This window comes from Chrysemys picta, chromosome 9 (genome assembly GCF_011386835.1).
Source record: "Chrysemys picta bellii isolate R12L10 chromosome 9, ASM1138683v2, whole genome shotgun sequence".
NCBI lineage: Eukaryota > Metazoa > Chordata > Testudines > Emydidae > Chrysemys > Chrysemys picta.
Window position 1 is genome coordinate 18,899,448 of NC_088799.1, and position 27,974 is coordinate 18,927,421.

The 27,974-nt window shown below is 42.9% G+C and overlaps 1 protein-coding gene and 1 long non-coding RNA gene across 8 annotated transcripts in view; one reads left to right on the forward strand and one right to left on the reverse strand.

Moving 5' to 3' along the window:
• Window positions 1-18,902, reverse strand: part of LOC122174023 (uncharacterized) — a 55,667-nt gene extending 36,765 nt beyond the window's left edge. For all 4 annotated transcript variants that reach the window (XR_006175269.2, XR_006175270.2, XR_006175266.2 and 1 more), the window contains exons 1-2: window positions 18,764-18,902; window positions 16,722-16,785 (exon numbers count right to left, since the gene is read on the reverse strand). This is a non-coding gene — a long non-coding RNA (uncharacterized LOC122174023). The remainder of the gene's footprint in view (window positions 1-16,721; window positions 16,786-18,763) is intronic.
• A 179-nt stretch (window positions 18,903-19,081) lies between these two features.
• Window positions 19,082-25,584, forward strand: SLITRK3 (SLIT and NTRK like family member 3). 4 transcript variants are annotated; one of them, XR_256138.5, is made up of 3 exons: window positions 19,239-19,412; window positions 21,678-24,779; window positions 25,094-25,584. XR_256138.5 is itself a non-coding variant. In XM_005299202.3 (2 exons), the coding sequence occupies exon 2, from the start codon at window positions 21,696-21,698 to the stop codon at window positions 24,546-24,548; it is 2,853 nt and encodes a 950-aa protein (XP_005299259.2). In that variant the 5' UTR covers window positions 19,082-19,213; window positions 21,678-21,695; the 3' UTR covers window positions 24,549-25,584. The 4 variants fall into 4 exon arrangements, 3 of the variants coding, with proteins under 3 accessions (XP_005299259.2, XP_005299257.2, XP_005299258.2); XM_005299202.3 differs by lacking the exon at window positions 19,239-19,412 and adding an exon at window positions 19,082-19,213 and having other exon boundaries at window positions 21,678-25,584; XM_005299200.5 differs by having other exon boundaries at window positions 21,678-25,584.
• The last annotated feature ends 2,390 nt before the right edge of the window (window positions 25,585-27,974 follow it).

A 27,974-nucleotide genomic window follows, 5' to 3' on the forward strand; every position in this document is an offset into this window, starting at 1 on the left:
CTCTCAGAGAGGCATGCTTTTCTAAGCAGGCATCTCATAAGTTAATGTAACTCATTTCAGCTGAACATTTCCTGAACAGCGTGCTTATTTCAGAGAAGGAATATTTATTTGGGAACACGAACATGCACTTATAAAGCAAGAAGAGTAAGACCTTCTAAATGCCCTGCCTGAAGCGATCCATCTCTTTAACATGTTTGCTCTTGAAACCAGTCTGCAAGGATTGTTTGTTCTCATTTGCCGTTGGAGTTGTAGCTATTTAAGGGGCTTATTGGGCAAAATTGTGGTCTTAGATCCACACAAGGTCTACACAGGGTGTTGAATGTTGCAATCCCAAACAAACAGCTAATCTGCTTGTGTTCTGCCATCCATCCCCCTCACAGCCAGATCTCCTGCATATTTGGCTGAAACTCACTGACCTTCCTTACACAAGCACATAAATTCAGATACAAACATAAATAGACTTTGTGTAGGTGATGAAGCTTTTGTATATACACCACCAAACTATGGGCTAAAATAGCACCTGCTTCCCATTTGCACCCTCTGTGAGGAGATTCTCAGGTATTAATCCCATGTATGTGTGGCCCTAGCTTCATCCCCTTTATACAGATGTATTTCAGGCTAGCACAGAGCTCTCTTTCCTAGAGCACGTTGGTGCAGCTTTCCTTCTTCATAGCCACTCTGCCCATTTATTTCACTTGGGATAATAGAGCCTGGGGACCTATTGAAGCTCTCCTGACCCATTTGCAACTGCCAATCCATTAAGAGATGTTGTTGGACCAAATTGGGATTTTCTTAAACCAAATTTTAATGACAGGTTGTATAAAAGGAATACAAGTTTGTCTGAGTAAAGCATAAGGACCTCGGGATTTAAACCCATGTGACCAAACTTCAATTAATTGATGTTTAGATGGGTCACCCAAATATATTCATTTCTCCACCTCCACCCTGGGTTTTGTTTTGTTTTTTTTGTCCTGGGTGAAAAAAAAATGTGCTCATGTAATTAGACACCCTATTAAAATTCAAACACATAAAGAGCAGAATTAAGAGTACATTGGTTACCACCATTCTGGCATTTCCTAGCTTGTGAGTGCTTCGCTTTACAACCCTTAATAATGTTCTTTTTACATAGCTTTTTGGATGGATTATAGGTATTGATATATGTATGCAATACATTACAGCAAATCTTGGCAATATGTCGCAATTGCTTCTATACCAGAGGTTTGCATAATTATGGTCCTTTATCCTCCTGGTTATATGAAGCAGGGTGCCTATCTATTATTTGATAAGCAATCTTTACCAGTTGTTGGACAGGAAAAAAAGAAATCCCATGTTTAACAGCTCAAACAAAAATAAGATCAAAATAATTAGGCAAAGTCCTCTGCACATGCACTACATCCTAATTACCAGCCTCTGATTTGAACAGGTGGGTAATTCAAAATCTCCCATGTTCAAGAGCAGAATGCTTCATCCCCACCTTTCTCCCCCCCCCCCAATAGCCTTCACTAAGCTTCCCTTCATTTCTGTTCCATATATTGGGTCTTACCACCCAGCATAGGATTTGTCCTCTGCAGAGTAGCCAGCCCCAACAGCTTAGAAAAATCAAGGATCAGACCTCTTGAGGAAACAGTAAGAATACCGGTAATTTGTTAATAATGGATGAAAATAAATTGGGTGTCATTGTGTTCTGTTCATAAAGGGCTAGACAGAAGGCCAGACTGTGTGCCTAGACAGAGGAGTAAGAGGGAGTAAGACAACATTTGAAGCCTGTACACTGACAACCTGGATCTTGGATCAGTGCATGCAAGGTTAAAGGGGGTGTTGCATCTGCTCCTTCCTGCAGGTTGGAGGGAGTGATAGTGCCTTGTCTCTGCACTCCAGCAGGCCAGCCCACAGACCTGGGCCAGTACAGTACAGTGGTTGGCATAGCCCAGCAGCAAATTACTACCCCCCTGAAGCAAGGGAAGAGCAGGGAAGCAAGTCAAGGATTTGCAGTTCCCTCCCTGCATGCTCCTGGGCAGCACACATAATCTAGTCCAAAATATTTATGCGGGGGGGGGGGGAAATCAATCCATCAAAAGAATAAAATCACATACAGGGGAAAAGTTAGAGAGGATCTGAGCAGGCGTGCAAGTAGGGTGGTACCTGCCAGTACGCAGTACCAACAAGAGATTTTTAGTGGGTACGGGGTACCGGAAAGGCTTGGGGCTAGCCAGGGCTGTGCTCTGCTCCTTAAAGGAGCAGAAAGTGGCTAGGGAGGAGGGCATTTATTCTTTAAATGGCTTTAACAGCACAAATACATATGCTAACAAACTTAAACAAAGGCTTTGTTTAAGTTTGTTAGCATACGTATTGTTGGTCAGGAGACCTCAAGAGGGGAGGGGAAGGATCGGGGCGGGGGGGAGGAGATGGAAGGTGTTTAAACAGTGTTTTTGATTCTGTTTCACCCCATTAGTCTGAATTATCCATGACATCCATACTGCATCACATCAGGTCCAAATCATTAGAGGAATGCCTCTGCTTACACTGACCAGAGAATGTTTGGATTCTGATGTCAGCCCAGTTCTGCAGCCTGACAGGTATTAGGTACAGGTATTAGGTATTGTCCCCAGTGTACACAGAATTCTTCCTTGCAGCCAAACTAGTCTTACATGCATTTTGTTAATGGGAACTGGAGCAGCAAAACAAAGAAAACAAATGCCTCATTTCCCAGCTTTGTGAGTGAGAGAACTATAAGTGAAGATTATAATGTCGGATACTGATGGCCTTAAATCAGCTGCCTCAGGAATCTGCCAAGAACTTTGCTGAAAATATGTTCTTCATCTTAGCAACAGAGCTAAGACTTATCACACATCTGCTCACCTTTATTCGAATGAAGCTCCTTCTGATCTGACAGCTCAGTCATTGTCAGTTTCATCCAGAACAATTTACAAACTTGGAACCTAATCCTGTAAACCTTTAATCATTTGATCAATCCCATTGAAGACAATGGGACAATTTGCATGACTATGGGCCACTTTTGTGACTGGTAAGAGTTTCAGGAGTCTGTTCCTATAAAGGAAGTTGAATCCCCCATTGAAATGCAATGTTTGGGTACAAAGCATAAAGCAGTTTAGGATACAGTTGTACTTAAAATTTGTCTTTTAATAAGTCATACATATGCTGAAATGGTTCTTCACCCTACTCCCATATTCCATATAAACAGACTGAATACTGCATATGTGGGGGGAAAGTGAATAGTTAAGCATGTTGATGTTTGTATTTACAAAGGGGGGTGACAGAGAGGATGGGGAGAGCGTCGGGGCCCCAGACTGGGGGCGGGGCAGGAAAGAGTCACATGGAGGGTCACGTGTCCCCCCCCGTGTCTCTCCCATGAGTGCAGTACAGACAAGAAATGATTTATATTTGCACCACTGGATCTGAGATGAGGAAGAGAAGAAAAAATGTTCTACCAAGCCCCCAAACTGGTGTTCTTCAGTTACAAACTGAACAAACGAGCTAAATTCGGTGCCACTGAAAAAATTACAAGCAAAGAGACAGGTAACATCTCCCCACTGATAAAACAGTAGTGTTTGGCATAGCAGCCCTTACACGACCCATTACTTGCCATGCCTGGGGCTTGTGTTGAGGATAGAGTCAGGGAACAACACATCCAGCTATCTTCTAGAACATACCAAGCAATGAAAAATGGGAGGAAAAACCCTAGCAGCAAGGCTAATGCTCGTGTGGGCATTTGTCATGGTGACACTGATGGTACTGAAAGTCTTATATTGTAATGATTGGTTTACAATAAAAATTACTCCAAATGCTAGGTCAGAAAATATGATTCAGTCCATCAAATCACTGTCAGCTGTAAATTAGGTTCACCATCCCTAGGCAATGTGGAACATAATTGGCTTTGCTCACTGCTTGTTTTATTTTTATCTGTTCTGTTCAAGCCAAAGTATTTGCTCACTTACTTTGGTGCAATCTGAGAGAAAGTTCACTGAGGCTAGGTCTACACTATGGGGGGTGGGGGGGGTCGACCTAAGATACGCAACTTCAGCTGCGTGAATAGCGTAGCTGAAGTTGCATATTTTAGGTCGACTTACCTGGCTGTGAGGACGGCGACGAGTCGACCGCTGCCGCGCTGCCGTCGACTCCGCTTCCGCCTCTTGCCGCGGTGGATTTCCGGAGTCGACGGCAGAGCCATCGGGGATCGATTTTATCGTGTCTTCACTAGACGCGATAAGTCGATCCCCAATAGATCGATTGCTACCCGCCGATCCGGCGGGTACTGAAGACGTGCCCTCACTCAAAGAGTGACTCACTATTTACACCCAAGTTAAATGGGCATAATTTGCCCCTGCATTTGCAAATTTTCCAATAGGTATCTCTGGTTAAAATAAAGCTACTTAGAACTAAATAAAATAATAACAAATAAAACAAAACAAAAAATATGAATTTGGTGGGAGTCTCCTGCTGAAACAACCTTTAAATTGCCAGTTGTTATGTTGTTGTTTGGATTACATGTAATGCAGCTGGAGTTTGAGGAGAGGGGGAATCTTCTTGTTTCCTTTCTCATCCTTTCTATCTCAGATTCCCCATCAGTTACAACAGATTTTGAAGCTAGAGGGGAGAAAAACAACATATCTAACACCTTCCGCTTGTTAAGGACTGCTCCTTTTAACATCTGCAAGATGGCACCTTGACTTTCCACAATATACCATGGTGAGTTTATGATGTTGCAATGGCTTGAAATTACCTTTGGTGGATTTTAATGGTCATGCAAGCCACTTGAAACCAGGACTGTCATTTCCATGAGTAGGCAGCCTTCTTTAAGCCCCTGACCATATGTTGTGTTCCTTTACTCTTTTGCAGTATATGAGACCAAGAGTTTAGAGACTATATTTGCTTTCGTAGGTGCTCCCACACAATACTTCCAGCCCCTGCCCTGTCAGGGCACAATGACTCCTAAGGAGAAGAAATCCATAGAAAAAATTAATATAGCCTAGATAACTTCCGTAAGTTGGAGGGGAGGCTGATGTATGTTACCCTGAACTCCACTGCTGAAGCACCCACTGTTCCACTCACCTGCCCTGACTCCCTCTACCCCCAAACTAACTCTACAGCTTCTGGGGAGCCATCTTCAGGGTATGGGGAGCAAGGAACATGGATAAGGGAAGAGTGTTCATGGAGCATCCCTCCACGCATGCAGAGTTAAAGGAAGAGATGATCTGACCTATATCTGTCTCAGCCCTCACACAGCATATTATACAAAAGAATATGGGTGTGGATAATAGCCCATAGGAGTAAATAAAGTTTTTTAAACACATTAGCAAAAATCAAATAATGCAAAAAGGATGGATGAACTGGAGATACAAGTCAGTTATTAAGGGAATAAAGAAGTAAAAATTCTTTATGAACTAGCTTTGGCTCAATTTTACATACACTAGCAGATGCTGAAAACCTGAAGCCAGGAGCAAGAGGGTTTTTCGCTAGAAAAATAAAATGAATTAATGATCCAGGTCTAGTGAGAATGTGCATTATTATGACTGCACCATAGGCACAACTGAATGAAGCACGCACACACACACAAGCAAACAGAGTCATATACAAAGAAAGAGGCCTGTTTTGAGGATACCTGCTTTATTCCATTCCATTTTTTTTTCTGATAAATTGGACTGGAAGTGGAGCAATTGTCTGCTAAAACTGGAAGTCCAGCTCACACAGTAGCTGTTGCTTTCTTTTCCTCCCAGCGCTGGGAATAGTTTGTGACTAATTCCGAGAGACTGCTGCTGCTCTGGGACTAGCCTTCTGAGCTCCTAAACCTAAACTGCTCTGCTAGCTCTAACCTTTTGAGGGTAACTGACCAACCTCAGCACTGGGAGAACAGGACATGAAAGCACCATCTGGGGGAACCTGCAGGCTTTTGCAGCAAACTGGACCAAGCATGATAATTATGGGGCAGTTTGAGATTCACCAGTATTTTCAGAGAGTGGAAAACCCATGTTCTCACTTTAAATTAAAATCAGCTTGCACAAAACAGTACTCTGGTGTTTGTGGTATATGTGTGTGCTCTTTCCTCACAGTTCTCTGCTTAGGGTCCTGCAACATAAATAGTTGGCCACCCACAAAGCTGGAAGTGTAAACAGTGACTGTTTAATAGTGTCAATATTGTTAATTATTTTTCTGCAAGAGCAGAAAGAAGGGGAAAACACAAAGATCATCAGGGTTTCTATATATAAATTGTGTGTGTGTGTGTGTGTGTGTGTGTGTTAATGACTAATTTAATCCTCTGTACAAACAAACAGAAATGATGCAGTTTTAAAGATCTTCCAACAAATATAAATAGCAAATCCATAATTCTGGACCTGAGATTTTTGTAGTTTGGGACTATATTATTGCAAATATGTTTCAATTAGGTTTGCAATGATAAGGTTTTCATATGACTTTGTGTTTAGTATTTCAATGAAAGTCCTGTGGATTAGTGTCCCCTGAAATCTCTTTAAGCAGCTTTCCCTAAAATGAGCTTTATATGGATAATTTGTAAAACTGCATGAGATAAAACATTAATTATTGCTATAAAAATAGAATTGCATTGTTTTGTGTAAGGCTAGGGTAATGTGCATTTTAAAAATTTTATTATATGCTAATGTTGATACATTAAAAAAATGTATAAAGAAATTTGAGAGGTGACACTGTTTTAAATTGTAAAATGAAAACCAGAATGCAAAACCCTATATCCTTCTCCTTTCTCTTTAATCAGTCCTGGTGGACCTCATTCTCCACTGCTTTGTATAATTATTTACAAATGTGCAAGCTGAGTGTAAAATGCTGCCATTCTGAGGGAGAAGTGTTCACCAACTTTGCACAGGTGCAAGGCAGGGGAGAATTAGGAAGGTATGTGTGGCCATAGACTGTCTGCATTTTTGCAGTTCTGCTGCTTTCAGGAGTTTCCCTAATTTGGTTGTAGTTAAGGATACAGTTTCTGTGTGATTTTCAGTTATACTTTTTTAACTGGACATTACTGAGCTGGTCCTGTGTGTGAGTCTGGGGCCAGGGGATCTGATTCTTACCTCACACCACTGTAAATCAGAAGTAACTTTACTGAAATGTGAAGTGGCAGGGAGGGAGACTGCATGTACCCAACAAAATGGCTGTCTGGCCTTGGACATCCTCACAAATGAATGTATTTTACATTATAATTTTTAAACTAATTGACAAAAGGCTTCTGTCACTAAAATAAAACTAACTTCCTGGATAAAGTTTAGTGGCTAGGAGACTGGACTTGGAGTTACAAGACCAGGTTTCTATTCCCAGCTCTGCCAATGAGCTGCTGTGGCACATTGGTCAAGTCACTTCACCTCTCCGGGCTTCTGTTTCCCTTGCAAGCCTTTGTCTGTCTTGTCTGTTTAGATTGTAGTCTTCAAGGTAGGGACCATCTCTTATAATGTGATTGCACAGAGCCTAGCACAATAGGGCCTTGCTCTTAGTTGGGATTCCAGTGGTGGTAAAGTAACAAAAGACCTAAGCAGCTGTCATGGGCTGAAGCAGTTATACCTAAGCAGAGCCTAGCTAGTAACAGCAGCACTGAAAGAATACCTGACAGGGAGACACTATACAAGTATAGAAGATATTCTGATAGTTATATATTCATGTGGCTTTACTAGAGATGTTGCTAAACTTAGATCTCCTGTATGGCACACTGGAAATTAATAACAAAATAATTGCTCTTGAAACTAATGAGCTTTGGGGTTTAAAAAACTGGTGAGAGACCAGAATCAGGCCCTAGGTGATCTCGCGTATGAATACAGTGCCAGAATTTTTAGCACAAAAGAGGATGACCATATATGCATTCACATAGATATTTATTTAAATTGAAAGCTTTCTGGGGGCAGGGATTGCCTTTCCTGTTCCATGTTTATAAAGAACCTAGCACAACAGAACCCTGGTTCATAACTGGGGCTCTTTGGCATTTCTATAATATACAATCAATCGTCATGGCAAACCATTTCCTTGCTCCAAGTTGGCCTCTGCAGGTGGGTGCTGCAGCTTGCCTGGTGTAAGAGATAATTGCAGTAAATTAATTTTCACTCATTTTGTAAAACAGAACGAACGCAGTTAATATAGCAGAATATAATGGACACTGAATTTTCCCAGTTCTACAACATATCTTCTGGCTTGAAACAGAGCAGGTATTATCATTGTAGCGGTTGTAGTCTAGCAGGGTGAGATCAGGCCAGCCTATATTGAGTAGCACCTCCATAATCAATAAGCTCTCTTGATTCCTCAATCATACTACTCAAGGAGTAAGGGGCTATTCGATGTGAGTAAGAATGGCAGAGTCTGCCCCAGAGTCCTTTCAAAATATAACAGATATCCATGATTGCTGACTGTTCAGAGGACAGATATGGTATATTTATGCTCTTGTATTTTAAAATAATATCTGGTCATTTTGTTTACAATTCCATTGTATGTTTTATTTACACTGTTCCTCAGCAGTTTACCTGCTAAACCTTTTGACAGTGGAAGACATAGTATGTTATTTGATGCTTGGGCACTGTATACCGCATAAACTAATGAATTATATACAATTTATTCCTTGGATTTTGAGACTACTTAAATCAACAGATAACAGGAAGTTTCATTTCTCTTTTAGAATAGCTAATAAATAATACATCAAAAGTACTTGTGCAATTCTGAGTTTGTTAAAACTTTTATAATACAGCATACTGCTGTTTTTCATATAATAAGAACAAAGAGTTTTTTATTTATCTTCAGAGTTACCAACAATTAATATTCTGTTGCAAGTCTTATGATATTTGGTACTTTTCTTAAAGCCCCAGCTCTTGGAATCAGGTTATTACATAAACATTTCAGCTTTAATTTTTTTAATGTAAGTTTCTAGCATTATGGTTGCAGAGAAAAGTTTGCAAATGTGAACCCTAAAGCTCAAAAACCAGAAGGTACTTAAACTTTTCTCTGCAACCATAAGGGCTAGAAATGTACATTTTATATATCTGAAGATTTTAAAGCCAATCTCAGGATTCTGGAGGGATTTGAATAATGACGTTTTTAACGCTTGTGGTTTGGTGTACTGTATTATTTTTTAATGTTATTGTATCTACTTACACTCTGTACCTATTTTTCATGCAAAGTTCCTATTAATTTTGATGGGAATTTTGCATTTGTAAGGATGGAATGTGGGATCATGTACATTTCATTCCTTAATGTATAGTGAATAATGACTGCTGAGTGACAAACACTGGGCCTGATCCTCCATTTCTACTAGACTTCTTATTAAATTCAATGGGAATTTTGAGAGCAAAAAGAATATAAGATCTGACCCCTTTCCCTCTCCCCACCAAAAAAAAAAAACTCACCATCAGACAATAGAGAAGAATTCAGTATTACTGGTTACTGCTTGTAGCATATGGGTATATGGACAAAATATTAAATGCAAGAGTCAGTGAGGCTGGAAAGATCAGAGTTGAAAATATTTGATATTTTCCCCAAAAAATCTTAGAACAAACTTTTTTGGTACCTGGTGAAAATTATTGCAGATTATAGATATGTCATTTAAAATCAATTTTTTTAAACTTCCTTTGGCATTATGAAAGAAGTCATTCTTTTCTGCCATGATAGAGTTTCTTTCAATGAACATGTCCATTTAGGGAAGTTCATGAATCAAAAGAATGGCTGTTCTTAACAGAATTTCAAGATATATATTCTTTAAAATGTCAAAAGACTAAGTAAATTAGTAAGCAAATACATTGGCTATTTGAATAAATCAAAAACAGTTTTTCTCCAGAATCCTCCAACTTGTATTAACTTAAAACACCTTCTTTGAGACAAGAAAGCAGGAAATTATTGCCTTTAGGTTTAAAAACATTGTCTCAAAAGCATGATCATGTATTTAGCCATCGACTGCTAGAAATCTGAATACTGTGGTGACTATTGTCAAACATTAGATGAAATTCAAGGTCCTAAGCAGTGATTCTTCACCCTTTTACCCAGTTTTACACCAGCATAACTCCTTTGACTTAAATTACTCCAGTACAAGTTAGGTCAGAATCAGTCAACCTCTCTTGATTTTCAAAACCTTAATGAGCTGAGCTGATGTCAGATCAGATACTACTGCCTCTGTATTCAAGATCAGATTCTACTATAGCAGCTGTGTCATCAAGAACACGAGAGGAGGGTGAGGCTTGCAGGAGAAAGTGATATGAGCATCTGGCCCATGACCTTCTGTGAAAGATTACAGTGACTATTCATCTGGCTGCGTTTGGCATGAAATATAAAGCCCACATCTACATCCTAGCTTTTAATAACTGCAAAGAGTAACTAAGTCTAATAGAAGATTCTAAGGCCTGGTCTATACTACCCGCCTGAATCGGCGGGTAGAAATCGACCTCTCGGGGATCGATTTATCGCGTCCCGTCGGGACGCGACAATCGATCCCCGAATCAGCGCTCTAACTCCACCAGCGGAGGTGGCAGTAAGCGCCGCCGACAAAAAGCGGCAGAAGTCGATTTTGCCGCTGTCCTCACAACGGGGTAAGTCGACTGTAATACGTCGAATTCAGCTACGCTATTCACGTAGCTGAATTTGCGTATCTTAAATCGACTCCCCGCTGTAGTGTAGATGTACCCTAACTTAGAGAAAGAAGAGGGAGAAATGGAAGAAGAGGAAAAGAGGTTAACTCTTATAACTTGGCCTTATTGAAGTCAAGGGTGAAGCTCCAATTGACTTCAGTGAGGCTACAATTTCACCTATATGCAGGGAGAAAGAAGGAGAGAATGGAAGATTTAGTGTGTTTAATCTAGTTCCTTAGTCTAGTTGCTGACTTTAGATAGTTTTACTAAGTAGTTCAGACACCATGGTGATTAACATGATATAAACACATAGATGATATGGATAGTTGGCCAAATAAGTGCTTTTTCTCACAATCCTCCCACGCAATATACAGCATATGTTGGGCTGTTTTATGCCATTTACTCCAATGAACATTTGAAAAAATGTCAGTTTGGCCACTGTCCAACTGGTCGTTTGATCAACTTCTTATGGGTCTGATACTGTACCCCTGAAAAAAATAGGAATTTTGCTATTAACTTCATTGGGAGTAGGATCAAGACTGATCAAAGTAGCAATTCCCCATATGTTGGTAATTCCTTGGAGTTTGAGGATAATTGTCTTCCAATAAAATGATTGCTGGTTATCACTGGCGGATCAGCAGGTGACAAATGAGACCTATCTGGGATCAACAGACCTTGTCACAGTGGGGGCAGACATTTCCCAATGGAAGGGGTAAATCTGGATTGTTAAATTGGGCTGCAGCCCATTCTTTCCTCCTTTCCTTTTCCAAATATGAGCTTTTCTTTTCAGATGAGCAGCGTCTTTCTTCACACAGTAGTCAGCAAGATGGAAGCAGCTTCTATCAATATACTTTGTAAAATGATTCGTGTTATGGCATAATGCTGGTGAATTGCCATGACATGATCTGTTCATGCTGATGTTTCTAATTCTGGCAGCTCTAATGCCATTAACTGATGTCTCGCAAATCTGTACTCTTGGGACAATCGCTATCTTCACATACTCAAATGAAGTAAAGAATGTGGCATGCACAAAAGACAGATCTACTGGTGAAAAGCACACTCAGCACTAGTAGTTGCAAATGGAAATCACCATACATAAAATAGATACTTGTAGAAATAAACTGATATTACATGTATGCCCGGGGATGATGGATGAAATCTTCTACTTGGAGGGATCTGAAGATAACATTCCACATTGCCTAAGGATCTTAGCACATGAGCAGGGCAGTAGATCTCATTTTAAATCTTCTTCTTCTTGCCACTTGGATATTAGGTCAGTGGTTCTTGCTGTAGAAGGAATTTCCAAATCTACATTCTTCCTTCACATCTAGGGTGGCCAGTTAGCAAGTGTGAAAAATCAGGACAGGGGACGGGGGGTAATAAGTACCTATATAAGCCAAAGCCCCAAATATTGGGACTGTCTGTAAAAAATTGGGACAGCTGGTCACCCTATTCACATCATCAGTGTTCATCGTAATTCAGTATATCAGAATCTGTATTTGTGTTGCAGGGAATTAAAACTGCCCTGCTTTGGCTTCACCAAAGACAATGCAGTACCTTGGCACCAATGTGGGTGCAGTTGACATGCTGCAGAAATCTCTATTTGGAGCATAAAAGCATCTGAAGAAGCCACATTTCTGCATTATAACAGAGATAGTTCATTATTTCTGGGAACACCCTAAGGGAATTATTCAGCTTTTGATCCATGCATGAAATTCTCGTTGCTTTCACAGGGAATTGTGCATGCATAACCATGACTGCATATTACCCTAATAAGGTAAATGAGAAATTCACACATAAATTGGAGGGTGTTTTCTGACATTGGCCAAAATAAATATTTGGACATTTTTAAAAATGTGGGTTGTATGCTGAAGTGGAAACAAGTAATTTATATTTGCCTAATATAACAGAGAAAATGGTCAAGACTATTGCACCATTAGTTAAAAATTGCCCCTGAAATGTTCACTAGTTCTGGATTTTATATATTATGTGCCATGCATCTGTTGACTGTGTTAGCTAATTTTATGTACCTATCTCTTTCTTTTGTTTACTTTATTTTTGTTTTTATATAAAATATAAATACATAACAAAACAAAACATGTATAAATACATACACAAGATGGAAGTAGCATATGAAGAACAAAATTCAACATTCACTATTTGCAAAACCTGGAAGAAACACAACAAAAACAAACAAACCAACCCCTGAACCATAGAGGTCATGCAGGGTATTAATTATTAAAGTGACTAAATAGATAAATAAATGCAAACATAACCTATAAGTGTTGGGGACTGATATTCACTATACTACAAAAGTATGTAATAGTTTCATATGTGACCAGACATGCTCATATTTATTCCAAGTATTTCTATTAGACAGAGTCTTTTTTCCCCCCATTAATGCAGTAGTGGAGAACTCACTAAGCCAGTCTGTGTATGAGGACGGAATTGCAAATTTCCATTTTCTCAGAATAACTCCTTTGGCTATTAAATAGTTACTGCAAGCCATTTCTTAATGTTATCTGGTAATATCAACTCCTCCAGCACTCTGAAAACACAAGCTTGGAGAAGTAAAAATATTGACACTTAAACTTTTTAGGAGCGCACTGAATATGATGATCCAGAACACATGCATCTTTTGACAGGTATAGAGGATGTGCAAAAGATTGGCATGTGGCCTCTTTCTCTTTCTTAAAAATAATATTGCATTAAATAACATTTTGCATTCATAATTTAATGGTGTTTGCTGTTCAGTTTGACCCCTCACCATTTTTCCCTCTTACTCAGCTCCTTTTAATATTCACACATACCTTCAAATACTTTGCAGTAAACAATCCCTATGGCTGTACACTGATTTCATGTAATTTGTCTAAGGGTCCCTGTGTGTGAGGGTTTTTCTATGTAAAATACATGAAAATTGTCCTTAAATTCAACATAAATTAGTTTAGGACCAATTCATTAGTAGGTAATGCGTGATAACTTATATTTCTGTATCTTTAATCTCATATAACAGAAGTACACTGCATGTCATTCTGCTATATTAGTTACGATGGATCTACCATGGAAAATATAGTAGATTGGTACTCTGTAGAGTAATGTGTAATTATCTGTTAATAGCTGAAGAATTATATAATTATAAAAATTATGGCTTAGATTTTCAAATAGCCCGTAGGGAACTATTTTCAAATAGCCCAAATCCTAAAGAATTTCAGTGCAGTTGGATACCTAACTCCCTTAGAAAATCCGAAGTTTATATATATTATGCATCATCAATATCATATGTGTTCACAAATATCTATATAATTAAACAAATCTGTGTTTGGATTTATAAATGAAATGTCAACCTAGATATCTGTAATGTAGAGTGCAAAGTGCAAAGAGAGCCTTCAGTTGAACAAGGCTGAAATAATCTTAATTTAGGACCTTACCCAACTCCTATTGAAATCAGTAGAAAGATTCCCTTTAATTTCAGTAGAAGTTGAATTGGGTTCATAAGGTCCAGTTTTTCTCACCTTGAAGTCAGTGGGAATACTTATACTGACTTCAGCAGGTTTGGGACTAGAGTATTCAGTCCTTTCTGTCTGACCATTTATGTCCCACCACCAGTAGCACAGTTCATTTCCTATTATTAATGGAGATATCCCATCTCCTAGAACTGGAAGGGACCTTGAAAGGTCATCGAGTCCAGCCCCCTGCCTTCACTAGCAGGACCAAGTACTGATTTTGCCCCAGATCCCCAAGTGGCCCCCTCAAGGATTGAACTCGCAACCCTGGGTTTAGCAGGCCAATGCTCAAACCACTGAGCTATCCCTCCCCCAGGAGGGATTTCCACTTGACATTGATTTGACATGTTGGTGCAGTAGCAAGGAGATCTTGGGTTCTAAATTAGAATTAGACCAGTTTGACTCAGCTTCTAGGATAAATATTCTTTCCCACAGTAGTGTGGATAAATCCCATCGACTAAATTTTGTTCCATCTGATAAATGAACTAAATAATGTTGAAAAAGCAGTTTATACCATGCAAAGTGTTGAATTAACATGTTATGCCAAAAAAATACTATATTGTGGTTCTTCTTTTTCAACATCTTCACTAGAATGTCTCAGTCTAAACTGTCTATACATACATGACCCTAAAACCAATTTTTCCCCCTTAGGAAACAAAATCTATTTTAACTACATTTGTCTCAACAGAACAGACAAAGTGATAGCTTACAGGGAAAATGGATGCCTCAGTAATGGACTAGTAATAGGATTTGAAGTCTTTTACCTCTTCCTCACTGGTTTGAATTTAGCCCAGGTCTATAGTCACTAATGACATTATCATATGGCTGCTATCTTGTGGCCTGGGAAAAGCACGGGTGGTCTCCATCTAGGAATTTCTCCTGTATCTGAACTCATTAAAAGTCATGCCATTATATTTCAATGGGAGAGGGATCTGGCCCTGAGCTCCTAATGGAAAGATGTCCGCAGCACAAAATCACTATGGCAATTGGTACTGACTAACACCTTTGTTAGCATTCTCAAGAGAGATCCTAAAAACTGAGTGGACATGGAGAGTAAAGTATGTTCTTACTCCCAGGGGTAGGTCCCTCCAGGTGAATGTAGAAGCACACTGGATGGCTTAGGGAAGCTTGCACTGTCCCTGTGGTACCTGGTCTGTGGATAAACAGAGAACTCCAATCTCCAAGGCTGTCCAGCTGATATCTTTTCTAAGCACTTTTATATGTGGAATTTGCTTCACAAATTAATCAGCTTCACAGCCCACTTGTGTCTTTTTTCACTTCCTCCCACTTGGGATACCGCACATTCACTTGGACTGATGAATCTCTTCTCAGTACTGCTCCCACACTATGTCCTCTCTATGCAGACTGTGCCTGTGTAAGATGCATACCACATGTGTGGTTATATAGCGGTTATTAAACAGAAATTCATAAAGACCCTGAAACACTGCATGGGCTTATGGTTGTTCCTAAATTACTGCTAAATAAAGATCAACAACATTCTTGCAAAGCCTAAGCTGCATGCTGGGTTTCCAAAATATAGAGAAAACTAGAAAGCAGCTCTTGTATATAATAGTTACAGCAGCCATAAGTGTCCCTTGTTCTTTCAGTATTTATTGCGTTCACCCTGGCCACAGCTTGCTGGAGGCAGAGGAGACTATTAAACCTCGGAATATTTCTTTCTAGTCAGGCGGAGAAGGCTTGGGAGAAAGCTCCCTCTTTCTCCCAACCATTGTCATTTATGTAGTTGTAGGGGATCTATTAAAAAGGAAACGAGTTGGTTTACACTGCAGATTGAACGAAGCACTAAATGACTGCATTAGAATGACTGCAGTGGGGGAAATGGTCGCCTCCAATGGAAATGTAATGTTGCAATGGTACTTTTCAAAAAGGTGCAATCATTGTTCACATGCCCTTGTCTAATTTGTCACAAAAGTTGTCCCTGGATTCCTTTTTTTTTTTTTTTTTAACATTTTACCTGCTACAGCTAAGGCGGAAGAATACGCTGCAAATAGATGGAAGGGCATCCGTCAACCTCTGCACAGATCAGATGCTCTTTAACTGAGTCTATAGCCCTAGGACTGGGTTCGGTTTTGCAAGGAAGCAGCTCGTTTACCAGTCAAAATCAAAATAATAAAAAGGCATAAGGTCCCAGTCTAGGCTACATCGCTCTGCCATATGGTCCTGCCAGGCATTTAACATGGATCTTGTGCCTAGCAGGTTGTATGTCGACCAAACAAGCAGAAGCGTAAAAGCATTTCTGCCTTTCTTTGCTTGGGCTGAGATGTTTATGAAATGACCTCTCGGCGATGTCCATGTTCCTGTGTTGGAGGGGGCAGGGGTGGTATCCTTGTTTCTAGTTCATCCGAGAGGTCGCTCTCACAGTGTTGGAACAGGAGCTAAACACGCATCTGGTGAGTACGATTCCGATCTCAGACCAGAAGTTCTCCTTTTCATAACAATCTCTCTTGCACAGGCTAGTCACAGCCGCTGGTAAATAACCTCGAATCCCCTCCCGGTTCATTCGTGGCCGTTAAGTAGCACTTTTAAAGCAGCTCTGCCTTGGAAGACGCCTCTGTCTCCCTTCTAAGGGAATCTCCCCTCCCTCCTTGAAGATCCCCCGAGCCAAGCAGCGCGGAGTTGTTACCTGACACGCTGCTCCCCACGCTGGTTGATTGCCATCCTTAGCCTTGTGATTTGACTGCAGTACCCTAAATCGAAATTGCAGACTTTTAGCATCTAGAACCCTAGGGATTGTCCTCTCCTCCTCCTCCCCCGCCCCCCCCGTGCCATTTCGCCGCCTGGCTGATGCTGGGATAAAACAGCTGGATCCCCACACCCGTGGGACACGGGGAAAGGATACAGTGGGGCTGAAGGGAGATATCCCACCTCCAGTGGACTCAGGGAGGATCTAGGCAGGGATTGCACGGTGTGACATCCTATCAGGAAGGAACAAAGACATGCAGCGAGAGCAGCCCACCGCTAAACTCCTGGGGACCAAATCCTTTACTGCTGAATCCGAGGGAACTCCGATTTTAAATAAAAAAGGGGTGTCCTTAGAAGCTTCGATCCGACAGCGACTGAGCCTGGAAAGATTTGGCTCACAATGCTCCGTATTGTGATACTGTAGGCACCATGCAATGCTTTTCTATTTGTATTCATCCAACATCCCCCCTTTCCCCTCAATTCATCTGCAAAACTTGAAGGTAGAACCACTTAAACGGATTACAAGCCTTATTCGGTGCCATTGCTGAAAGTTGCTGGCCGGGGGGGGGGGGGAGTGAAAGTACAAGGTTATGGCATTAGGGATGTAATACATCTTAAAGAGTTCGCCTGACGCCGCCTAGCCATTCAGAGCAAATCTCGGTGAGCTTTTAGCACTCCGCATGGATCGGTATTAACCGCGATCGTTTGCTACTTTCCTAATGAAAATCATTAGCGCAGGATAACCTCCTGGTTGCACTGTTCGGGACTTGCAAGCGGCCTGCGAAAAGATCTATTGACATGGCAACGTGGTGTGGGCAAAAATACAGACCTTTTGTGAATGTATTTCAAACCCCAGTACGTTGCTAAGGCAGCTGCGAAAGAGAGACCCCCGGCAAGAATAACAGAAATTCTCATACAATCTGCTTCGGCATTTCTTCCCTCTCATTTCTTTAGAGATCTAATAAAACTGTGTTCACTTCCCTCCCCCAACCTTTTTAGAAGTCTCAAGTGCATTTCGCCTGACGGCACCAAATTTTGCTCCTGCAAATGAATGATGCAGCATTTTAATTAGCAAGTAGTGCTGCTTCCACATTGAAATGTTTAACGAGCGCTTGGGATGTTTAAAATCATATGGGGCATGTTACTGATCCGACAGGTATGGGAAGCGGGCAGGGAGAGAGAGGAGGAGGTGGTAAAGGAATATGGATGTTCCTTTTAACAGAGTGGGCACTAGCACCCTATTTGGGAGTCAACAGGGAGTGATCTGTGCTCCTGACAGCTGGGCTTCCCCCCTACTAACTTTTTTATACCAACCTGCTGCCTCTTCAAGGATTCCAGTCAAGCCTCTCTCCACCCAAACATTTGGAGCGGAGAGGGGGACTGTTAGAATAGCAATGTTAAAGGTTTGGTTTAAGGCTGCTGTGACTCTCCGGACCTAGGGGTTTATGGCTTCCAGAAGGGATGGTAGATCCGCCCCCTGCTTGGAGGCTCGCTTGCAACTCCCAGCAGAGGTGGGGTGGTGGAGGGCAGAATGCCACGTCCATTTAAAGTTAGGGAGCGAGCCCCTTTCCTGGTGACTGTAGAGTGTGCCTGTCATGTGCATGCCATGCATGTCGCAGTGAAAAAAATCAGCCTGTTCAATAAAGTGTACGGAGTGTATTGAATCTCCCTACACTAACTACGTTGCCCAACGCTGGGAAAAAAATCTGAATTTGTGCTTTGAAATGCACAGACAGGGATTGAGACGTGTATTACTGACCCAATCGCCCCTCTGTTGCTTAAAAAAAACCTTCGCCCTGACAACCGATCTTGCCAGCTAAATTTAAGCCAAGGGTAAATTTGGACAGACTCTCGAGTCTCAGCTGCAAGGCGCTCCCTCCAGTGATCTGCTACCGGCTGGCAGCTCTTCGCTAACAAATAATCTACTCCCGCCCACACAGTGTCACTTTCCTTCGCCCCGGTTTCTCAACAAAACTGTATTACCTTCTTGCTGCCTCTGTCGTGAAAAGATGTCAGCTGAGTTGTATTCTCTTCCCGGATCCAGTCAGCATCGGACATCGGTTTCTTCTCGGGCACACGCTACACACACACAAAGCCAGACCGAAAAATCGTGCGGCAGTTAAGGAGTTAAATCCTCCTCTTCGCTTTTGATGCCTTGCTCGGTGACAGAATGCAAAATGTGCCGTTGTTACCCAAGTGATTCCGGGTCTTTTCCCAGAGATTTGCTTTGCCTCCTTTTAAAGCTGGAAGCGAACAGGAGGCTGTTGGATCCTGGAGAAGATTGAAGGCTCGAGCTGCAGCACAACAATAAAAAAAAGGGGCGCTCGTGGTGCAAAGGGATCAAAGAGAGCGAGGAAATGCGAGGAGAGAGGAACCACCTTGTTCAAGTCACCCAGGCTGGGGCTTCCCGAGCTCTCACGTTGGGACATCCAGGTGTGATGATGGAGAGCGGCTACCTATGGCTCTGCATAAACTAATCTATGGGCTTTGCAGCAGTGTCTGTGCGCGGAGAGGAACCTATCTGGGGGCAGCTGACCAGAGATACATTTCTCCCAATGATCTACCCGCAGCAGGAGCGCCTTGCTGGAATTTGCAGTTGGCAATCGGGGGATCTTTTTCCTTGAGAGTTGGGGTGAGGGGACTGTGGCTCGTTTCTGGAGGCTGCTCCTTCCTTCCTCGTTCTTCTTGGCTTTCCCCAGTCTGATTATTTCCCACTCCTCCCCCACCCCACCTTACCATCCCCCCCCCCCCCTCCTGAAAAAAAAACTGTACAGTCAGGGCTTCCCAAATGCGCGCCCCCGACCTGGTGCCAAGCGCGCCCCCTTCATTTGTTCCCCTTCTTGAAGCTCATTTTCATGACGTGGAAAAGCCTGATCCAGGGCAACAACACCACACACACACACACACACGGAGAGAAACCCGAGATTCTCCGCTGTGATTGAGCCTCCCTCCCTCTCCCTCCCAACGATGTGCTGCTGGTGCCCAGAGAAAGCAGCAGCCCCAGAGCTGGGAGCCTGCAGCAGCCCCCTTCTCCTCCCTCCTCCATTGAGTGTGCCAAACAGCAGCTCTGCATCCTAAAGAAGCTCATTGAGGAGCTCATTGCATTCCCAACACGTTTCAGGCTTGCTTGCTTTTTTTTTTCCTTTTGCCTCAGCCTCAGCAGGAGTAGAGAGAGAGAGAGAGAAAGAGACAGAGTGAAACCAGCAATCCTTAAACTCGAGCTTTTAAAAATTGTATTTATTTATTTATTTTTAGACGTGCTAAAATCTCTCCTGCAAACCGGTAAGTACAAGCGTTCTGGATCTTCTTCTTTCTGCCTAGCTTCAAAGACACCCCCTCCCCCCCATTTTCTCCCCCCCCCCCCATCATTTTTATTACAGCCCTTGCAGAACAGAAAGAACTTAAGTCGCTATTTTGCAAAAGAGACAGAGAGGACTGACGGATACTGCAATATAGCTCTCCTTTCTCTCTCCCTCTCCCTTCTTCCCAATTAGATCATGGTTTTAATTGCACAGGGTATTTCTCTTTTCTCCCATCTCCCCTTTCCTACAGCTGAGGGTTTCATTTGCAAGTTGATCCTAAGGATTTGTATCCCTTTCCCATTTCTCTCCCTAAATGCGTCTTTCCGATTTTAAGTTTGTGCGGGGAAGGGGGGTGGGGGAGGGTTCTCTAGCTGTACATTGGAAAGGCAAAGAAAAAGGTCATTTTTATTGATAAATTAGGACTAAAATAAACGATCCCTCCGAACAATTTCAATTCGATATTTCACTGACTCAAGAAGGGCTGCATCACCATTATTATGATCATAATCATTAACGTTTATTTATCCCCAAACATTTGAAATATCTGGCAAAAGGAAGGGGAAAACTGTATCTTGGGGAGCTGCATCTCATTAATACAGTATTTGTTTCCTCTGATTGGAGAAGAATGGTGTCTTCTTTTTGAAAGGTAGACAGTAGGATAGATAATTTATCAGCTGGTGTCAAGGTATTTTTCTTCCACTTTCAGCTTTTTAACTGGGTCTCTTGGTTGGTCCTGGGGGCGCAAAATCCTTTCTAATAGGAAAAAAACCAGGCTGAGCATTTCAGTCCGAAATGCTTCTTTAGCTGTCACTTCGCCTTAGATCTGATGATCGCATGGGCATGTGCTTTAGAAAGATTAATCATCTCGAAATGCTTTAATCAGCTAAAATGACTAATATGTAGTATGTATTTATCTGATAATATACCAGTAGCATTAATCCATCAGTGGGTCTGGAAGGGGGAGGTTTTATTTTAAATCACGGTTGTTAAGCATTATTAAAGACACTGAGAATTTCTAAAGGAAACTGTTAGATCAGGGACATTTACAAACCCTGCACATTCCTTCAAACTTACCTATACAATATACTGAGCCGGACCATTGCAATCTAGCAACTTTGGGAGGGTTTTTTGTGTGTGCATGTGTATATATAAAGGATGTAGTATGATGCTGGTGAAAGATATCCACTGATATTTTCTCCTGCAATCAATGTGGGTTATGATGTGCACAGAGGTAAGCCTGCAAATAAGTGTTTTTCTAAACAATGGTCATGTGGTGAAAAATATGTATATATGCAATATGCTCAGATTATATGTTCATTTGCTATATGGTATGTGCATGCTGTTTTCATTATAGATGCCATTTACTAAATATCATATGGGAAGGGAAAATATGGCATCTTATGATTAGAGATTTCTATAGCTCTTAAGTCTGAAACCAGCCTTGAACATCAAGCACTGCTAGAGTTTGTTTTGAACGTCTACCCAACAATTGCTGAACTTTCCAGGAGCCTAATAAAAGTCTAGCAAGAATGGAGTTTATTAAGAACAGTGACGTGACTAAATACTAAAATTCTCCATTTTTATTTCTGTTACAGTTTTGTAATCAGCCACAAATGATGAAACCTTCCACGGCAGAGACTCTCCATAAAGGAAGGATGTTGTCGGTAATTCTTCTAAGCACAATTGCTCTAGCATGGACTACACCAATTCCCTTGATAGAGGACTCAGAGGAAATTGACGAGCCCTGCTTTGATCCATGTTACTGTGAAGTAAAAGAGAGCCTTTTCCATATACATTGCGACAATAAAGGATTTATAAATATTAGTCAGATAACGGAGTCGTGGTCAAGACCTTTTAAACTTTATCTGCAGAGGAATTCCATGAGGAAATTATACACTAACAGTTTTCTTCATTTGAACAATGCTGTGTCTATTAACCTTGGGAACAATGCACTGCAGGACATTCAGACAGGAGCCTTTAATGGGCTCAAAGTTCTGAAGCGATTGTACCTGCACGAGAATAAATTAGACATTTTCAGAAACGACACTTTCCTGGGTTTGGAAAGTCTGGAATATCTGCAGGCAGATTATAATGTCATTAAACGGATTGAAAGTGGGGCATTTCGAAATCTGAGCAAACTCAGAGTCTTGATCTTAAATGACAACCTTATCCCCATGCTACCCACCAACCTATTTAAATCTGTGTCCTTAACTCATTTGGACTTGCGGGGAAACAGGTTAAAAGTCCTTTCCTATCGAGGGATGCTGGACCATATTGGCAGGAGCCTGATGGAAATCCAGCTTGAGGAGAACCCTTGGAACTGTACCTGTGAGATTGTGCAGCTGAAAAGTTGGCTGGAGCGCATACCATACACTGCCCTTGTGGGAGACATAACCTGTGAGACCCCCTTCCACTTCCATGGTAAGGACCTGAGGGAAATCAAAAGGAGTAAACTCTGCCCCATGCTGTCTGACTCCGAAGTTGAGGCCAGTCTGGGGATTCCTCAGTTGTCATCTAGCAAGGAGAACGCCTGGCCTACTAAGCCTTCCTCCATGCTATCCTCCTTCCATTTCACTGCTTCCTCTGTTGAGTACAAAACATCCAATAAGCAGCCCAAACCCACCAAGCAGCCCAGAGTGCCCAAACCTCCCCCTACATCCCGAGGCCTGTATCCTGGGCCAAACCAGCCTCCTATAGCTGCCTATCAGACAAGGCCCCCAATCCCCATCATATGCCCTACTGGGTGCTCTTGTAGTTTGCACATCAACGACTTGGGCCTGACAGTCAATTGCAAGGAGAGAGGATTTCACAACATCTCCGAGCTCCTGCCCAGGCCCTTGAACGCCAAGAAGTTGTACCTGAGCGGCAATTTGATACAGAAAATCTACCGCTCGGATTTCTGGAATTTTTCTTCCTTGGATCTCTTACACCTTGGGAACAACCGTATCTCCTACGTGCAGGACGGGGCTTTTATTAACCTGCCTAACCTGAAGAGCCTGTACCTGAACGGCAATGACATCGAGAGGCTGACTCCGGGCATGTTCAGGGGCTTGCAGAGCTTGCATTACCTGTACTTCGAGTACAACCTGATCAGGGAGATCCAGCCCGCAGCCTTCAGCCTCATGCCCAACCTGAAGCTGCTCTTCCTCAACGACAACCTGCTACGGACCCTGCCCACCGATGCCTTTGCGGGTACCTCCCTGGCCAGGCTCAACCTGAGGAACAACCACTTCCTCTACCTGCCTGTGGCCGGGGTGCTGGAGCACCTCCACGCCATCGTGCAGATCGACCTCAAGCTCAACCCCTGGGACTGCACCTGCGACCTGGTGCCGCTCAAGCAATGGATCGAGACCATCAGCTCGGTCATCGTGGTGGGGGACGTGCTGTGCGCCAGCCCGGAGAACCTCACCCGCCGGGACGTGCGCTCGGTGGAGCTGGAGGCGCTGTGTCCGGAGCTGCTGCACGCGGCGGCCGCCTCGCCCGCCCCGCCAGGGGGCAAGCCCAGCCCCACCAGTCCCTCGGCCTACGAGCTCTCCCCGGCCGGCGCCGCCGCCGTGCCGCTCTCCGTGCTCATCCTCAGCCTGCTGGTCCTCTTCTTCTCGGCCGTCTTCATCGCCGCGGGGCTCTTCGCCTTCGTGCTGCGCCGGCGGCGCAAGAAACTGCCCTTCCGCAGCAAGCGGCCGGAGGCGGGGGACCTGAGCGGCATCCACATGCAGTGCCACCGCTTCTTCGAGGAGGGCAACCGGGTGGCGGGCGGCGGTGGCGGCGGCGCCTCGCCGGAGAAGGCCCACCCCGTGGGGCACGTCTACGACTACATCCCCCACCCGGTGACCCACATGTGCAACAACCCCATCTACAAGCCGCGGGAGGAGGAGGCGGAGCGGGGGGAGGAGGGCGGCGGCGAGGCCGGCGAGCGCCTGGGGGGAGGCGGGGCGGGGGAGCCGTTCGCCGAGCCCGGCCACCAGGAGAACAGCACCCACTACAGGACCTTGCTGGAGAAGGAGAAGGAGTGGAGCCTGGCCGTGTCCAGCTCCCAGCTCAACACCATCGTGGCCGCCAACCACCCGCACCACCACCACCCGGCCGGCGGCGGCGGGCTGGCGCTGGCGGGGGAGCTGGCGCTGGCGCCGCCCGGCTTCCCCCACGAGAAGAACGGCGGGGTGTTGCTCTTCCCGCCGGCCGGCGCCGGGCTAGACAGAGAGCGGCCGCCGCTGCCCTGCACGGTGGGCTTCGTGGACTGCCTCTACGGCACGGTGCCCAAGTTAAAGGAACTGCACGTCCACCCGCCGGGCATGCAGTACCCGGACCTCCAGCAGGACGCCAGGCTGAAAGAAACCCTTCTCTTCTCGGCCGGCAAGGGCTTCACAGACCAAACCCCCCCAAGCGAATACCTCGAGTTAAGGGCCAAACTCCAAACCAAGCCGGATTACCTCGAAGTCCTGGAGAAGACAACCTATAGGTTCTGACCCGATAGCTTTTCTCCCTTCCCGCCCCCGGCCCCCCTTCTCCAGCCCCCGTGCAACCGCATGATGAGAATAGAGAATACAGCTGTGTGCTCTCCCCCACCAGAGGTGTGTGTTTGGAGGAAGGGCCGTTCTCAGATCATTAATCAATGAAGTGCCTTCGCAGACTTGCCAGCAGATGTTAATCATTATTTTTTATACTGAAACTGAGACTTTGACTGTGCCATGTCTAAGGTATATTATTATTAATTATTATTATTATTACTACGGGGATCTTTGTATTGATCCTAACTAAGTAAATTCTATGTCTCTTTTTTTTCCGTTGCAGTAAACTTTTTACTTTTTTTTCCCCCCTGGGGGTAGGGGGGAGATGGCATTTTGTGGCTTTCTTTCTTCTTGCCCATCATGGCACAGATCCTGTACATTTATTTAAAACAATCAAATGCAGTTTGCTGCATGCCTGGAAACTGCAAGGGGGGAGGGGCGGGGGGTCTTGTTCGAATGTTCTCTCACTCTTGTCTCTCTCTTTCACATGCACACACACGTAGACGCGTCCACACAGCTCCCCACCCCAGCCGCCAGTCGGGTCCCTAGCCTCTCCGATCGGCTCCCCTTCCGTTCCTTTCGCTCTTCCCTCCTCTCCTCCTGGAGCGGGGGGATTCCATATCCAGTGTGAAGTCATCTGAAACGAAGAAGCCCATTGGATGTAACCACGTGGCGCACGCACACACACCTAGGGATGATCAATGACACTTCATGACGCCATGAGTTTTTGGAGGACATCCGCACTTTCTTATTAAAACAAACCCATACAAATATACAAAAAATAATAATAAAAATTCTGGGTACCTATCACTAACGGCTTTGTAGGAAGCACTTTTAATGTTTTCTCTCTCTCACACACAAAGATACAAACAACAATGTGCATATATTTATTCTGTAATTTCAAGTGAATATAAATTGTAAAGGTAATGTTTAATCATTCATTGTACAGTGATGCGTCTGGTATAGCTTTCCTAATAAAAAGTTTTGAAAACAATACATATAGATATATAGAGGATACAAAGCTTGAACCTAAAATTTCAGCTTACCCTCCCCCTACCGATGATTACTTCTCCCACCTTAATCCTGAAAGCTATTTTATTAATCACTGTTCAGTGCACTGTGATGTTAACAGGGAAAAAATCTGTACAACTTCTGCCACAGTACCACTTAGGACTTTACAAAATCCGATTTGAAACCTGTTTTTCTTCCACATTGCACTGTAACTATGTCAGAGTTTCTTCTATTTAAAAATAAGCATCAGAATTAACCCAATTTCTTCTACTAATATTGCTAGTAGAATCTGTGTTCTGCTACAACCTAGGAGAAAATAAGGCATTAGTATTACAACTTTTCAGTGTTTAAATTCACATCAATTGTATAAGGAAATGAGTAGAGATTGGAGAAAGGCTTAGATGTACATTTGAATATTTGATACAATTGCACTTGGAATGTTCTTTCCGCTCGTTTGGAAAAGACTGAAACAATATGGGAAACTCAGGCCCAATAGCTGACGTTTGCTGGGTCTCTCCCTTGCCTTGCTGCAATCAGAACAACTAGGGGGGTTAGGCTGATTTTACAAAATGTGTGTCATTAAAATGATGCTGCAAAATAGACTTGCCGCGTCACCCAGTTTACAACCCACTTAGATCTGAGCGAAACCAAAGAAAAACGGGTTTTTCTTTTAAGGTACTAGCTGGTATCTTGTTCCTGGTAGATCTGGATTGACACACAGAGAAAGCCGAGGGAAAGCTTTGTTGGGGGAGTTACCCAATGTGGCCAGTAGATGGCGCCGGAACTCCAGCGATCGCAGCAAGCCTGCAGCTGAGTTGTGCCGGCCGTCCGGTACTTTCCGCTTGCACTCCTGAGTCTGTCCTTAATAGCGTGAAATCGTTACGTTGAATGTAATTGACCAGACGTCACTAATGCCTTACATTAAGCTAGGGAACAAATTAAATGGGAATGTGAATGTCAGCTCCTTAGCCGTGCAGTTACGCCGCTGAGGCCCTGTCCTAAAGATCTCAAATAATGAATTTTATATAGAAATGTCAAATCAAAAATATATTTTGTGTTAATAAAAACAACAATCATGGCAGTTTATCAAGGTAAATTGAAAAATGTTTCCACTGTATTAAAAAAGAAACCCCTGTATCTAATGTTCTTGTCCCTTTGGGCATTTGTTATGGGACTAAATGTCCATTCATAAGTTGGAACTTTTTGGATTGGGTGAGGAAAGAGAGCCTATGTTTGCATGGACTGATGTGCCACATCCATGCCAGCTGTCCTGGTCAGGAAAAGCTGCTTCCCTTTCTCTTGTGTAACGAAATTATTCAACCCAGCACATTGTAGTCCAATGGAGTTAACGGGTGGATGTTCTCCCCAGATGGCCCTAATTATAGGTTTGGCAGGTATGCACAGTACAGGCTCTCTGTCTGTCTCTGAGAGCTATGTGGGGGAAGTAGAAAACATTTTCTGTGAATCAATAGTAGCCCTCTGGACCTTAGAGATAATGCGGGGGCGGGGGTGGGTGAGGGGACAGCTTCAAAAGTCTGTAAATCTTTGCATCACCTCCATATTATTGGTTAATGTTATGAACTTCCAAGTTGCCAGTCCCTCTAGTATTGATGTTGGTTTCATTATTACTGCATTCAGCACTAATCTGTTTTTAATGGATATTAGAAAAGCATGCCGGTATTTACAAAAAATAAACATCGAAGTGCAAGGCCAGATTCTTCTGATGATAATCATTATAATTCCATTGATAATGCTGCAGCATGCAGAACATGGAGTATGATATGTCAGGTTAAAGTACAATCCCTGGTGTGACTGGTGCTGTATACATTTGGGGGGGGGGGGGGAGCAAAACCTGAGTGTTCATAAATCATATCAAAGTGTAAGCCAATCATTATAAATAATGTTTATATTTTATTTAAACTACAAAAAGGCAAAAGCATCTTGACTTAAATAGAGATAGCAATTTCACCTGCAAATGGTGAGGGAATCTATTTATTCAGTGGAAATAAATTTATTCTATGAGAATGGAATTTTGTATTAAAAGAGAGAATTTTTTGGCTTATATTGAGTTATTTTTTTTATTGTGTAGGAAACTTATTTTCTTGTGCATTATAAGCTCTTTGAAATCAGTTGGGGGAGAATATCTGTGGAAGTGTTCAGAATATTTAACTGTGATATCCAATGTGTAATATGATTATTCTTATTTTATTTTATTGTGATAAGCTGTCGATGGGTGGATGGTAAAATTACTATCCACTTCAGAAAACAAATGTGGATCTGTCATATCTGATCTGTGAAGGGAGACTATTCATATCCATCAATCTGAATGAACCTAATTAATAGGGATTATTTATCATTATTAGCAGTATTATT

Excerpts from the sequence above, each read along its gene's own strand:
- SLITRK3 (XM_005299200.5), top strand. The coding sequence starts at position 19,239 with ATGGCTCTGCATAAACTAATCTATGGGCTTTGCAGCAGTGTCTGTGCG. Across the intron at positions 19,413-21,677 it reads CTTTTTCCTTGAGAGTTGGG|TTTTGTAATCAGCCACAAAT; the intron begins GTGAGGGGACTG and ends TTTCTGTTACAG.